The sequence below is a fragment of the Nicotiana tabacum genome, chromosome 6, assembly GCF_000715075.1.
Source record: "Nicotiana tabacum cultivar K326 chromosome 6, ASM71507v2, whole genome shotgun sequence".
In the NCBI taxonomy this organism is placed as follows: Eukaryota; Viridiplantae; Streptophyta; class Magnoliopsida; order Solanales; family Solanaceae; genus Nicotiana; species Nicotiana tabacum.
Genome location: NC_134085.1, coordinates 131029638 through 131045869, shown reverse-complemented (window position 1 = coordinate 131045869; position 16232 = coordinate 131029638). Strand labels below are relative to the sequence as shown.

Sequence of the window (16232 nt, the reverse complement as noted above, 5' to 3'; positions counted from 1 at the left end):
TTTCTTGCATTAATGTTATTCTTTAATAATTGCATTATCAAAATATTTTAGTGTGCAATTGGTACGTGACCAATGACCATTCATCACATAATAATGACATTATTTTCTTATATCATCTCAAACCTCATTCTAGAGGTGAATGTGGTATATTCACTACCACTAGCACGTTCATATTCTTCCAAGAATGAATATGTATTCATAAATTAGATGTTGGCATATTCACATCATGAATGGACCATAATCATCTATATGTGTTTTATAAAATCTCATGTCAAATCGATGACAAATATTACTTTCACAAAGTGAATGATTATTTTGAGAATCCTTATTGTTCTCATTACCACAATGATGACGATTATAATTTCGTCTATTGCCACGTCCACATCCATTAATACATTCATAGTAATAATTTTGTCTTCTTTCAGACTTATCACATACTGCTATCACATTCTCTAAAGGGAATGAGAATGGAGCAAATTTAATGGGACATGTTTTCAATTCTTTGCCCACAATCATACATGAATTTGATCATGGCAAGGCATAGAAATTTTACCACTTTGGGTGGTTATAATATCTTTCAAACTCCATTAGAGTTGCAATCAAAATTTTCGTCTTTGTTTGTATTTAAAAATCAAATTATAGAATGTCAAGAATTTGAAAGAGAAAAGTAAAATACTTACCTTAAATTCAGAATTTAATCATGAAGGAAGTTCATAGAATAATTGACAATCATTATGCTCAATCCCAAATCTTCTACTCAATTGGTTAGAGTCTCGTGCTTATAACGTGTTATGAAACAATAAAAGAAGAAGAAGAGTATTGCAGAGAAAAGTAGAGAGAAGAGAATTCTTATTGATATGGGATGAATTACAATGAAATAGAACCCTCTATTTATAGGGAGACATTGGCTTAACCACCAAACAATAAACCCTAAAATCTCTCTAAATATGAACATTCACCGTAAATAGAATTCTATTTATAACAATTTCCCATTTTTTGACATTCATCAGTTTCTCTTGCTAGTTGAAGGTAAACTAAAGTTCACTAGTTCATTTATTCATATTGGACCATTTATTTATTTATATATTCACATATAGCTCTAAGCTTAGATAGATTCACTAATTTCTAGGAAGGCTTCAAGCTTAAGAAAGTGGGGTCAGAATAATGAATCAGTTGGATAAATACGAAATAACATGTCATGATAATCCAACTCAAAAACCACTTTCAAACGAATTTCAGTTATTATTGGGTCGAAAAGATTTTGGTAAAAGTAAAATGTCTCTTTGTTTGTTTTTCTTTTTAAAATTTGTTTTTAGTTAGAGATTGGAAATTTATTGCCTATTACTCCCTCCGTCTTGTGTCATGTTTCTCTTTTACACGCTCCTTACGAAATATTAATTAGAAAAATGATTGGACTGTTCTATCCTTATTTATGTTTTAAGATATAAGTTTTCTTCATTAAATATTTATTTTACTTATGTGTTATCTCTATCTTTAAGAACAATTATTACTAAAATAAAAAAGGGAAAAAAATAATTAATTTTACCTTAAATTTTTAAAAAAATAAATAATTTGAGATAATTATTTTTAGTAACTACGACTGTTAATATGAGATGGAGGGAGTAGTTTAGAGCTTCAAAAAGTAATTACAAATTAATTTGTCGGGCTGCACTCTTCTCGTCACTTCTAGCTCAATGGTCCCTTCTTTAATAAATATAACACACCCACCCAACGCATACAAATTTTGACAAGTTGGGAGGGTATATAAAATTATGCTAATTTTGACACCTATATTTAAATTGGTAAACTTGTATTAGATCTTCAATTAGAATGGATATTTTTGAAGTTTTACAAAGCTTTGAACAATAACTTCAAAATTTTTGAAATTTATGGAGCTCTTGATTTGGAATCCTTTAATACGTTCAGCTAATTTGATCTTTAGCTCAGATACATAGTAATTAATACACTGTATCCCATATACCCAACGTTGTTCATTCACTGCTTTCCCAATACATTGGTTTTGTCACTAAATAAAAGGAGACATATAATAGGATCTACAACTAAGAGACAATAAATTACTTATCCTATTTTAATTGTTCAAAAATCATCATAAAGTAACATAACTCAAAAAGATCTACATGCAATTATAAGTTTATAACTTACCTATTATTTCAATAATGTTAATGATAATTGATGTTGTCGAAATTAATCAAGATTTCCCAAAAGATTATTGGATTGCGATTACAATGAGATTGTTTCAATTCAATCTCGGCATCCGAAACATGTATATATCGAACACTGGATACAAAATAAAAGAACAAGGTTATTTCAATTCAACTCTTAAATGGCTTTATTAGTATTACATTTTCCACATCAAATAATCAAGTTACAAAACATTGATTCTCATGCAGTGTAATTTATTTATGTAATTAGTTCATTTATTAGTTTTAATAAACATAAGTTAATTTTGTTGTCGTGTGTTATGATGAATTCATGATAACTCGTTTGAAAACTTAGTAATTCATTTAGATTCAAAGTGTTACCAAATTATGGTCATGCAATTACTAATTAAAAAATTGCTTGTTGAATTAACTCGACAAAAACTTATTAGTACTAACTATTCTCCATTAATCCGAACTCTCACCATATCCATATAAAAAGTTACTAAACCAAAAGTAACATCTCTACCAAGGAAGAAAATGGAGACATTCATTTTAACAAGAGTAGTGATGTGTGGCTATAATTCCATAGTTTTGTACATTATTTGCCTTGCATTTTATATGCTTTAATGATAAATTATATTTTATTTGCGCGTCATGGAGTCTATTTTATGTGTAAATGAATTGAAAATGAAAGTAGAGCAAAAGGGATACTTAAACGTTGAAAGCGTACTCGAGAATAGTAAAAAGGAGAAAGCTGGCGACGCCAGGCCTTAAGCATGCTTTAGACCTGGCGAAGCCAGACAAAGGCCAGCTTAACCAGGCATTAGACCTGGCGAGGCCAGCTTAACCAGGCGTTAAACCTGGCGAGGCCAGGCAAAGGCCAGCTCCACCAGGCGTTATGTCTAGCGACGCCAGGCCTGGGGCGAGATCCATTCCGAGTTTTGAAGATTTATTTCTTCTCTTGGTTTGACTAGGACTTGGCCTACATGTTTAGGTCTTTTCCTACACATATAAATAGACCTAAAAATGCCACTTTTAGGGGAGATCAAGATTGGACAGATTTGAGAGGGGATTCGACCTAAGGAGGCAAGAACACACTTGGAGCAAGGCAGAGAATTCTTCTACGAGTTTTTCACTTCCTTCTTCCTATTTTCATTATTGGTTATGAATTCTAGTATTGTAGTTATGCATACTATTATGAATAGCTAATTTGTTATCTAGGGTTTTGATAGAACCTATTGGAGGATGATTTTCCTGTTACGTTAATATAGACTTGTTGTAGCTTTTTCTCTGATTGTTCAACTAGTTTATATTGTGGTTGGTTGAAGAGCTCTCAATCGACTGTGCCTATTTAGTATGTATTACTCGGTAGAGAGTGCATATTTAGGTAGTTGTTGAAAAACATCACTCCTAACGTATATGAGGGATTAATACGGAGGGTTTAAAGGTGGGATTAGGGATAACGAAATTTTGGTGCGATCCGAGTAAGCCGTACTTAATGCCATAGCTTAATTCGGGGGAATATGTCTTGTAAATTGTGATAATTACTCGGGAGAGAGTTACGACAATCAGAGTGCTCATGATCGGTAGAGAAGACTTAGACAAATTTATAGAAGACATAGCAAAAAAGATTCTGACAATAGGGGAAATCATAACTCTAGACCTCCTTAATCTTGTCTCCAATCCTTGTCCTTGTTAATTGATAGTTTTACTATTTTATTATATTTTTATTTAATTAGATAAAAATAAATATTATAATCTTTATAATTAGGAAATTGTTTGGACTTGTGTTTCTTAGCGTTATTGAACAACTGTAGCTACGCCTTAGTTCTCTGTGGGATTCGACTCCGGACTTGTAAACCGGATTATATTTGTAATGACCGCTTAGTCCTTTTTATAAGGCATAGGTGGGCGTGATCAAATGTTGGCGCCATTGCCAGGGAACTAACAGTGTAGTTGTAGGTGTACATATTGCTAGGTTGCAAGTTTGAACTTTTATTTAATTTTTTATTATTTATTTGAATTTTTTATTTTATTTGTTGATTTGACAAATATGACATCTTGGAATTATGAGAGTTTTGATGTTGGTAATTCTACTATTGATCTTCCTAATGCTTATTGTGGAGGAAACCGCCAATGGCAAAACTATCAAAATATTCCCAATAGTGAGTTATATGCACCAACTCAATCTGATGTGTGGAATATGTGTGATATGTGTGGTAGTCAAGATGGTCACTTTCATGGTTGTACTTATATTTCTTATCTTCCCTCAACCCCTTACTTTGATGGTTCTTCTTTTTCTTGTGAAGTTAATAGGAACAAAGAACCCAGAGATGATGACCTGAAAGAGTTCAAGGATATGTTAAAGTGTCTTGTGGAACAAAATAGTAAAGTACAGCTGCAGATAGAAATGCAAGAGAAAACTATTCACAACCTGGAGGCACAAGTGAGTCCACTAGTTGAAGCATTTAATGCTCAACAATCCAATACTGTAGATAGTATCCAAGAAGAGTGTGAATTAGATACATGAATTGAGGTTCTAATGGAGGAGGTCAGAGTAGAACACCAACAATCATTCGAACTAGATTTTGAGGATGCTGATGTTATAGAAGAGATACTAGAGTCAACCAATGACATTGATGATACGTATTTAGTTGACTCTAGTGTCATTAGTGTTGAGGATATTGACAATCCAAATGTTTATGTAGTTAAGCGCATTGGTCCACACTCCAAGCATTTTTCCACATTATGTTTGGATGATGATATGAAAATAGAGTCGTCCGAGCCATTTGAGGAGTCAAGGGATGAGGAACAAGATGTCTACATTCTGGAATTCTTCTTGCCAGAAAGTCGGGAATACACATCTCATCTAAAGGCCAAGAAATGCAGAATATTATATTATTTTATTATGCCAGTCATATTCATTCCACCACCCCAGGAGCATGATCATAGAGCAGAATCAAAACTTGGGGTCCAATTCATAAGTTCGACGTGGAGGCAAAAAGTGATTCATGTCGTGTCGCAACATTAAATCAAGCGATTTTTGGGAGGCAACCCAGCTTTACTGCTTTCTTTTATATTTTTTAATTGTATTATTTTTATAGTGTAGATTTTTAATTTTCTAGGAGCATGAAAAGCAAATCTATTGGAAGGATGCAACAACAAACCAGATGGTTGGAACTAAGTGTGAGGTACCCACACGAAGGACCAAGCCTGGGAGAAGTCTGATTATCCCATGAGTTACTAGTGCTTCGGCCTTTGGCCTACCAAGATGTTTCTTTACCCTCTTATTAGTATGGTGTGCATTGAGGACAATGCACAATTTTAAGTGTGCGGTGAGTAGATTGTCTGGGTGACTTTCTGTGCAACTTTAGCTGTGTTAGTTTAATTGAATAATGCTTTCTTTTTTTAAAAAAAAGATGATTGGACTTTGCCTAAATACGGATCTATTAGACAATTTTCTTGAGGGATTTAAGTCTAAAAAAAAAGATTTTCTTAGTATGTAGTATAGTAATTCCCCCTTAGTTTTTCTTTGTGTCGCGGTTCTTTTTCAAGGATTTTGTTTGAACCGGGTAGTAGTTTTTTTGTGTGTTTAGAGTAGATTAGAATTAGGAAATAAACGGAGGAAGAAAGATGAGATTCCTAGGCGCGTTTGACTTGTTTGATAGTAGCATATTTAGGCTTTGGCATGTGTAGTATCTTCCCTATGAGCTAAAATTGCTTATGATGCCTTAGTTATTTGGATATCATGTTTTGTGATGCATACGTCTCATTTTATTGACTTATGTTCACTTTATGCTTAATTTGGGTGTTCAGGCCATGAGTGCATTGTGAAATTGAGTTGATTTTTGAGGCTAGGATTGTTAGGAGCATGTGTCTTTGTTGTGAATATTCGTGAAGTATGACATAAGAAAAAGAGAAGTGTATGTGATTGCATATGCTAAAGTTTAATTGTTGCTATAAACCATGGTCATTGGTGTGGTGTGCCTCAATTGTGTAAAAAGAAAGTGCTCAAGGTTGTGTCTATAAGTGTAATTTGATTGCTCGAGGACGAGCAATGTTTAAATGTGGGGTATTGATGTGTGGCTATAATTTCATTGCCTTGCATTTTATATGCTTTAATAATAAATTACACTTTATTTGCGCGTAATGGAGTCTATTTTATGTGTAGGTGAATTGAGGATGAAAGTAGAGCAAAAGGAATACTTAAACGTTGAAAGCGTGCTCGAGAACAGTGAAAAGGAGAAAGCTGGCGACGTCAGGCCTTAAGCATGCTTTAGACATGGCGAGGCCAGGCAAAGGCCAGCTTAACCATGCGTTAGACTTGGTGAGGCCAGGCAAAGGCCAGCTTAACCAAGCATTAGACCTGGCGAGGCCAGGCAAAGGCCAGCTCCACCAGGCGTTATACCTGGCGACGCTAGCCTGGGGCGAGATCCATTTCGAGTTTTGAAGATTTATTTCGTCTCCTGGTTTGACTAGGACTTGGCCTATACGGTTAGGTCTTTTTCCTACACATATAATAGACCTAAAAACGCCACTTTTAGGGGAGATCGAGATTGGACAGATTTGAGAGGGGATTCGACCTAAGGAGGCAAGAACACACTTGAAGTAAGGCGGAGAAGTCTTCTACGAATTTTTCACTTCTTTCTTCCTATTTTCATTATTGGTTATGAATTCTAGTATTGTAGTTATGCATACTATTATGAATATCTAATTTGTTATCTAGGGTTTTGATAGAACCTATTGGAGGATGATTTTCCTGTTACGTTAATATAGATTTGCTGTAGCTTTTTCTATAATTGTTCAACTACGTTTATATTGTTGTTGGTTGAAGAGCTCTCAATCGACTGTGCCTATTTAATGTGTATTACTCGGGGAGAGAGTGCATTTTTAGGTAATTGTTGAACAACATCACTCCTAACGTATCTGAGGGATCAATACAAAGGGTTTAAAGGTGGGATTAGGGATAACGACACCTTGGCGCGATCCGAGTGAGCCGTACTTAATGCCAGCTAGTGTAATTCGGGAGAATATGTCTAGTAAATTATGGTAATTACTCGGAAATAGTTACGACAATCAAAGTGCTCATGATCGGTAGAGAAGACTTAGGCAAATTTATAGAAGACGCAGCGAAAAGGATTACGACAATAGGGGAAATCATAACTCTAGACCTCCTTAATCTTGTCTCCAATCCTTATCCTTGTTAATTGATAGTTTTACTATTTATAGTATTTGTTAGTTAATTATATAAAAATAAATATTATAATCTTTACAATTAGGAAATTATTTGGACTTGTGTTTCTTAGCGATATTGAACAATTGTAGCTATGCCTTAGTTCTCTGTGGGATTCGACTTCAAACTTGTAAATCGAATTATATTTACAACGATCGCTTAATCTTTTTTATAAGGTATAGTTGAGCGTGATAAATAGTTAAAAAAGTTCTGAGATCCAAGGATGTCGTTCAAATCCCATCAAACTTAAATCAATTCATGCTATGTAAACACGAAAAGTTTGTCCTCTTCATAAAAAAAGTGATGACAGATTTTTCGCAAACAAAAGAAATGAACAATAACTTGTTATAATTGTACTAACAGCTTCTCAAAATTCCTCATATAAGTCCTGAAAGTTTGGAAATTACATGCCAGTGCAAAACTTTATTGATAATAATAATTTCATATGTAAGAAATAATTAAGTCTCAAATTCATAATGTTTTTTGTGTGTGGGGACAAAAGAAGTTACACTCTCTAGTCTATTTTTTTTGTTTGTTGTTTTTACACATATTAAGGAATTCACTTTTTAGTATCAATTAATAATAATATTGATTATATTAATTTTAATTTATTCATTAAAAACATAACAAATATTTGAAGGCTCTCTACTTCAAGGAAAACTTCGAAAAAAGAAGTTAATTGTTTCTTGATATTTGAGAAAATTAAGGGCGCATTGGCCATAAGAATTTTTTTATATTATTTCCTAATTAGTGTTTGGCAATTTGAATTTCAAATTTGAAAAACTCCATAAAATTATTTTTTTTTTAAAAAATTCACTTTAAATCACTCACAAAAATTAAAAAACAGCTCCAAATTATATTCATCCAAATATAATTTTTTGAAATTTTATATTTCTCATGTTCAAACGCCCACCAAATATTGAGGATTATAAAAAAGATAAAAAAATGTGGACGGAAGAGAATAAAGTAGTAACAACGAGGTCAAAAAAGGGGAGAAGTGAGACACGCGCCAACTGAAGGAGTCAGAAATCCAGCGCGAGGCGGACATCTCGAACACTGTTTAGAAAATAGGGAAACCTCAACCCCCAATTTCTCTCTCAAAAATAGAGTGGGCCCCCATTTTCTCCCCTACTACTGTCTATGGAGCTGTAGCCGTACATAGCCACTACTGCTACTTCTCCCACACACACTGTATTTATTTTCTCTTTTTTTTTACTGTTCTTATCTAAATTTTCACTATTTTTTCTTTTAGATATTGGATTAGTTGAGTGAACTGGAGGAAGAATTACACGCAGTAGAAGCTCCGTATATTATTGTTTTAATAATATTGAAGGGAATATCGAGACGTGGAACAAATTAAACAATTCTATTGACTAGCGTGCTATACTGTAAGTCAGCTCTTAATCTGCTAAGCGCCATTTTCATTGAATTTAATTCTTGTGCATTTATTTTTTAAACTCCATTAATTTAATCAACTCTCTCTGTTAACCTTTCTACGGGGATCCCAACATGAGCATCTGGAGTTATGGACTCTTGGTTAAGAGAGAGAAACAAGTGTGTTGTGCGTGTGGATTTTCAATAGGTCCACACAGAATCTGAAGCTTTTGTATTTACTTTACTTTACAAATATTCAAAAGTCTTTTTTAACTTTTAGCGTATGAGAAAGTTGATCAATTTAAAAGTTTATACACTTTTTTGGCTTTTTTTTATCCGTACAAAAGGCTTTTTTGGTTCGTGATCTATGAATTACAGAACGAAGAAAGGAGAAAAAAAGGGGGTGGGTTTCTGGAGAGTCAACACAACAGGGTCTTTTCTTCTGATTTTGTTGCTTTCTGCAGTTTTATTTTGTAAGGTAGTATTGAAAAGTCCACTTTTTTTCATTACTATATAATTTTTTTTCCTTAGGTCCTCTTTTTAAAACCTTTCGTTTTCCTCTTTATGGGACTGCTTCACTGTTCACAATGACAGCTATAAGTGGTCAAAACCCATATCTTTGATTGAATGAAATACTAGGGTTTCCCTTTTTTATTTCGGCCACCCCATATCTCACATTTGCTCTCAAAGAGCGAGAATAGTACAAGTAGAGAGAAGGTGCAATAAGGGTTCTTGGTTGTCCTATACCAACCCAGTTTGGTTGTTCTTAAATTTTGTGGGTTTGGGTTGGTGGAGTTATGTTCATTACTTTTTATTGGGCTTAAGGCGGTTGCAAACTTTGGAGTTAAAATCTTATACAAATACTGAATACTATAGTCTATGAAAATACTTTACTTGGGGTCTAAAAGTATATATAAATATGAATAGTTGAGATCTTGAGAAACATAGTAGTGTGAGTATTACCATTTCAATGACCATTTAGATAGAAAAGAGTGACCTGTGTAACAGAAAGTTTTGAGTCTTTTTATACTAAAGTTTTGATCTTTTTATATTTGGTAACAAAAGAGGGGGTTTCATTTTGTGGTTGGTGGCTAAGTTTTGATGAGTTTTGGAGGCTTCATTGGGAGTAGTAGTAGTGGTGGAAACGGCGGCGGGGACGGTGGTTCTGGGGTTTCAAGAGTGGTGGCTGATAGTCCATACAACAACACCATGCCCCCTGCTGCTACCATTGCTCATCAATCACAACAACTTGTCACATCACCTTTAACTCAGCCTATGTTTAACTCTTCTCCACTCTCTCTTGCTCTTGTAGGCCTCCCCTTATAAATGATTTCTTTTTTTGCTGCTTTTTGTGTTCTTGTTACTTGGGCTTTTTAGTTGAATTGATATATCTTGATTTATTTTGCAGAAACCTAAGATGGAAGGTATAGGTGACATGGGTTTGATAGGGGAAAATTTTGATGCTGTTGCAATGGGAAGGTCCTCTAGAGAGGATGAATACGAGAGCAGGTCCGGCAGTGATAACTTAGATGGTGGTGCATCGGGCGATGACCAGGACACTCCTCTTGGTAAATCATCCAGAAAAAAGAAATACCATAGGCACACCCCATACCAAATCCAACAACTTGAAGCGTATGTATTTTGCCACTCTTATTTGTATCTTCTTAGTTCGTTAGGATTTTTATTTCTGAATTTATATGTATTCTGCTGACAGTGCTTTTAAAGAGAATCCACATCCTGATGAAAAAGCAAGACTAGAACTTGGTAAGAGACTGACGTTGGAGAGCAGGCAGGTGAAGTTTTGGTTCCAAAATAGAAGAACCCAAATGAAGGTAAATGCTGCATTTGCTTTATTTTCTTTAAATAATTCTGCACTTGTGTGAGATTGGTCTCAAAGATGATTAAAGTGAAACTAATGTTGTTGTTTCAGACCCAATTGGAACGCCACGAAAATGCAATCTTGAAGCAAGAAAATGATAAGCTTCGGATAGAGAACATAGCAATGAAGGAAGCCATGAGAAGCCCAATGTGCGGCCATTGTGGTGGTCAGGCAATTCTTGGTGAGATACACATTGAAGAGCATCATTTAAGGATTGAGAATGCTCGGCTGAGAGATGAACTTAATAGGATCTGTGTCCTGGCGAATAAGTTTTTGGGAAGGCCTTTGGGATCTTTTCCTGGTACAATGCCGCCTGGAATGGCTAATTCTGGTTTGGAACTTGCAGTGGGAAGAAATGGCTTTGGTGCTATGAACTCTGTTGACACTGCATTGCCAATGGGGCTTGATTTTGGCAATGGTCTCTCAAGTCCTCTAACAATGATGTCCCCTAGGCCCACCCCAAGCATGAGTAATACAGATGTATCCTTTGATAAGTCCATGTTAATGGAGCTTGCGTTTGCTGCGATGAATGAGCTGCTTAAGCTGGCCGAGATTGGTGATCCTCTGTGGTTTAGAAACTTTGACGGAAGTGGGGAAGCATTGAACCTTGAGGACTATGCTAGGTCCTTTCCTCCATGTATTGGCATGAAACCGTCCAATTTCACGACAGAAGCAACAAAGGCAACTGGTACAGTGATGATCAACTGTCTGGCCTTGGTGGAGACTCTGATGGATACAGTAGGTTCCTTCATCTTTATTCCAGTGCCTTCGACCCATTGTTGAATGTGAACATGTTTATCCAATTTGCTTCTTGACATTCGAATTTTTGCTTCTTGACATACAAATTTTCCTTTTTATTTAAAGGGTATGCCATTAATGGCTGCCATGATCTTTTGAGAAAAAAACCCATCACTTTTTAGTAGAGAAAACAGGCATATTGTTGGTTTTCTTTCGTCTTGATTTCCATGTAACATTCAAGTTCCATTGATGCAGAGTCGATGGGTGGAGATGTTCTCAAGCATTGTTGGAAGAACCTCAACAATTGATGTGATTTCCAGCAGCAGCACAAGTGGAAGCAGGAATGGCAATCTGCAATTGGTACGTTTTTTTTGATTATTTTGTTGGAAGTCACCGATCCTATGTTTCTTTTCTTGTAATAAAGCTTTGAAATTTGCAGATTCAAGCCGAGTTCCAAGTTCTTTCTGCTTTAGTTCCTGTCCGTCAAGTAAAGTTTCTCCGCTTCTGCAAGCAACACGCTGAAGGCGTCTGGGCTGTGGTGGATGTGTCTATTGACGCAATCCAAGAAGGTTCACAACCACGTGAAGCTGGAAATTGCAGGAGGCTCCCTTCTGGATGTATTGTGCAAGACTTGCCTAATGGTTACTCCAAGGTAATTTTTTAATTAGTCCTTATATGTTTTCCATTTGGCATTTCACACAAGGCTCCATAAGTTGCTGACAAGCTAGGTGTTTGGACTTATCTTTTGTTGTTGGTTTGTGTATTTATTTGTTTATTTATTCTTAATGAAGGTCTATCTTGTCATTTTGTGTGCATGGTTCTTTTAAATACAACTGCTTCATACTACTTTTTGTGATGTTGATTTTCTTGACCTTTGCTTCCGAAATATATTTTATTCTCAGCATCTTTTGGAAATGCTGTCAATAAAATAATTTGACAGTTGTAGCCTAAGAATCTGAACCTTCTAATGTAATTTAATTCTGTAGATGCTTCTGTACTCTGTAGTATATAAGTATTATGTTATCATCAAGTTCAAGGCTAGGATTTTTCGTGTTTGCTTGATCAGGCTTCTGCCAGATTAGGAAAACGGGTAAATCGAGGATATCAACCTTATAATATTTCTAGATGCCTCAAGTACTTTTTCTGTGCCTTGAACTTTAAATCTATGATCATTGTATGAAGGCAAAGCCTCTGTAGTTTCATCCTTACTGTATAATCTATATGTACAAGTGAGTGTGATGCTGCGCTTCCCCGCTTCCCTTCCCTTCCGCGTGCTTGTGAACCTATGCTTGCGCGTCGTTCACTTTTTACCAGTAGTGTTATTTGACCTCAATATATACTTGTATTGTACTCTTCCAATCTAGGAATTAAAATAATTATGCAGTTTGTGTAATATATTTGCATTTTCTAACCTATCCTCTTATTCTCTGATCACTTCATTTTCTTGCAAAAACACAAGTAATTTTTTTTTACCTTTTTCACTCATTTATGCTCTCTTTTGCATCCTCTTAAACAATTAAAAAAAGGAGCAAAACTAGTCATTTCCCTACAAAACCATAAGAGCTCATTTTCTGAGAAATTGTTGGACCCTAACTAAAAGTAGGTGTTTGTGCCTTACGAGGCATGTACCTTCTACTGCAGCCTCGAGGTGTTAAGTGCACTTCGGCTGTGCTTCAAGCCATTCAAACTATTGAACGTGACTATCTATGTGGAGCAAAATAGTAAAAATGTGGCTAACCTTTCTTGGAAGTTTGATTTGGTGTGAACTTTTTTATCTGTTACTCTAGTTTGTTTCCGTATGTGAAACCAAAATATTCCAGTCTTTGACTGCATGGACAATTGATAGTTTGTGCCAGTTATAATTTGGGTCTCTTCCTTCATAGTGCTTTGTAAGCCAAACTATTGTTTGCTGAAAGTTTGTTTTCTCATTTATGACATTCTTATTATTCCCTTCTCCTAAACAAGAACTGCAAAATTCATAGTGTCAATTCATATGCTTTTGATTCGGACATGGATTTCTTGTACCTTTTTGAAATAAATATTATATATTTATAAACTATCTAGTTTCTGTAAGTAACAATTTTTTAGTTGAATTTTTTTTTAAGAGGAAGTCGTGGAGTAGTTAAAAGAATTTTTGTTTATGATTCTACAAATAGTAATAGTATCATTCATTTTTGGACCCAGTATATCTCATGAGTTATGATTTCATTTACGTTTACTGGATGTGTTCCTCCCATGGTTTGGATTTGTTTTGGACTCATGCTCACTGCTACTGGGAGCGTGCAGGAAGATTTTCCACAAATTTCGACCTACTGCATGTGAGATTAGGTTCAGGATAATTTTCATGGTACCTTCCTATTTTACCAATAGATTTTCAGCTTATTTTTCTATTTCAAGGAATATGTTATATAATTTTACAAGGAAATAAGAGATTAGTGGTAAATGTTAAAAAAAGCAGATGATAGGATTCAGATGAAAGGGAGCATTCAGTTAGGGGTGCAAACGTTAAAAACTCACGTTTCTTCGAAAAAGAGGAAATTGGGAAGCAGATCATAGAAGAGGATAAGCAAATCGCAAAATGACGCATACATAATGGTTGGGAGGCGCAGTGAACTCTTTGAGTATCTGACTATACTTAATTTATCTAGAAGGAGAAAGAGAAACTTTTCATTGACTTTTGGGAATACATCTATTATGTAATTAATTCAGAGGTGGTCTTTCCTAAATAATTTTGCTTGACCTTCTAATTTTCCATGAAGTACTTATTTGCAATTGATCTTTTTGAATAATATAACCCTTTAATTGTCTCGATTTGCTGGTTAAGCTACCTAAGTTGCCTCCACACAGGCCACTGGATGATTCATGTCAAAGCTATCTTCATTTACTCACTTTCTATGTGTGTAAAACTGCTAGCAAAATATTGACAGATAATTTCAGGTTATTTGGATTGAGCACATGGAATATGATGAGAATACCATCCACAATTTCTACCGCCCTTTCATCAGGTCTGGCCGGGGCTTTGGTGCCCAACGGTGGATTGCCACCCTGCAAAGACAATGCGAGTGCCTGGCAGTCATCACGTCTTCTGCTGTACCCAGTGGCGATAGCGCAGGTACCGCATCATGTTGTTCATTTGAAACACTTGAACTTCGAAATGATAATGGATTCTTATGGAGTTCCATTTTTAGCAGTTGTTAGTCCCAGTGGTCGGAGAAGTATTGCAATGCTGGCTCGACGCATTACTCGCAACTTCTGTGGTGGGGTTTGTGCAACTTTTTACAAGTGGGAACCGATCCAAACAGGGACCGCAGAAGATACTAAGTTGATGATGAGGAAGAGCATTGGTGAACCCGGTGAGCCTCCTGGTATCGTGTTGAGTGCCACCAGGACCATCTGGCTGCCGGTGACACATCAACGTTTGTTTGACTTCCTGCGAAATGAACAAACCAGGAGTCAATGGGATGTCTTGTCCCATGGTGGTCCCATGCACCAAATAGTACACATTGCCAAGGGTCAGGATCTTGGCAATAGCATCTCTCTCTTTCGCGCTAATGTGAGTGATAAACTGGTGGATTATTTTTGGAAATGTGGCATAAAACTACACAACTTAGTGCACTTACTATTAACCACTGATCTCTGAATATATTTTGGCTTGCCTTGCAGGCGGCTGCCAGCGATGCTAATCAAAATAGTATGTTGATCTTGCAAGACTCTTGCACGGATGTATCTGGTTCAATTGTAGCATATGCAGCAGTTGATACTGCAGAAATGAATGTCGTGATGAGTGGTGGAGATTCTTCCTGCGTGGCTTTCCTGCCATCTGGATTTGCAATAGTTCCAGATTGTTTTCAAAATTCTAACAACGGAATGCTTGAAAAAGAGGACAATGGGGGTAGCAGTAACGGGTCTTTGTTGACGTTGGGATTCCAAATATTGGTGAATAGCTTGCCAGCAGCAAAGCTCACTATGGAGTCGGTCGACACCGTTAATGCACTCATCTCACGTACACTTCAGGGTATAAAAACTGCTTTCCAGTGCAATTAATCCCAAGCCAAATTGGTACTATTGGTTAGTTGCATTCCAAGGTTTTGCTCTTTTGTTTTTTTGGGGTTTAACTTTAAAAGTTATATGTCCGAGAATTAACGTGCAACAAAGTGTGGTGCATGTTAAGACTCTAAATGTACAAGGTGATAGAAAAGGGGGTTTGAGTCAAGAACGAACCGAGGTGGTTCCTCGTGATGACCATAGTACTACAATTGCGTGATTGTTCAGCTTTTTGCCAAGGCATCGAGGAGATTGGTGGTTCGGGTATTGACTCTGGTGCCCCATTAATATAAATTGTGTGCTGTTCTATAGCTGTGTGTTTTTTCTCTTGTTGAAAAAATGATACGCGATCTGTTTTTTTTCATGTCTGAACCTTAGTATGTTCTTTTGGGTGATATATGGTGTAATCACACACTCTAAAGCTAATTTTATGGTTTAATGTGTTGCTTTTTATGTCACTTGTATCTGCTTGCGATATAAAGGTTGTTTGGTTTCAATTCTACCATAAAGATTGACACCTTCTGGTGGAGTGCTTTCCATTGCAAGTAAATTTATATGCCCGTTTGTGCGCATGCTGGCTGTAGTGATAAATAATTTTATATTATTACTATCCCAGTTTGATTGTTGACTTCTAGTAGAAACTACTACTGATAAATTAAACAAGTTGGCAATATGGTATTCTTGAGAAATAGGGCAAGTGTATGTGATTTTCATGTTGCGGCGAAGTACTATAATAGAGGATAAAGTTGTGAACGAATAAGACTGCTTTCTGATAACTATTTTGATGTGTCAAACAAGTTCA

At 35.8% G+C, this 16232-nt stretch overlaps 1 protein-coding gene across 5 annotated transcripts; it reads left to right on the top strand.

The window, feature by feature from the left end:
- Positions 1-8441: 8441 nt before the first annotated feature.
- Positions 8442-15888, top strand: LOC107790624 (homeobox-leucine zipper protein HDG1). Of its 5 annotated transcripts, none has more exons than XM_075255360.1 (9): positions 8442-8783; positions 10178-10401; positions 10484-10601; positions 10700-11386; positions 11642-11746; positions 11826-12038; positions 14324-14498; positions 14578-14939; positions 15050-15888. In XM_075255360.1, the coding sequence occupies exons 2-9, from the start codon at positions 10187-10189 to the stop codon at positions 15428-15430; spliced, it is 2256 nt and encodes a 751-aa protein (XP_075111461.1). In that variant the 5' UTR covers positions 8442-8783; positions 10178-10186; the 3' UTR covers positions 15431-15888. The 5 variants fall into 5 exon arrangements, with proteins under 5 accessions (XP_075111461.1, XP_016468064.1, XP_075111460.1 ...); XM_016612578.2 differs by having other exon boundaries at positions 14575-14939; XM_075255359.1 differs by lacking the exon at positions 8442-8783 and adding an exon at positions 9069-9247 and having other exon boundaries at positions 14575-14939.
- The last annotated feature ends 344 nt before the right edge of the window (positions 15889-16232 follow it).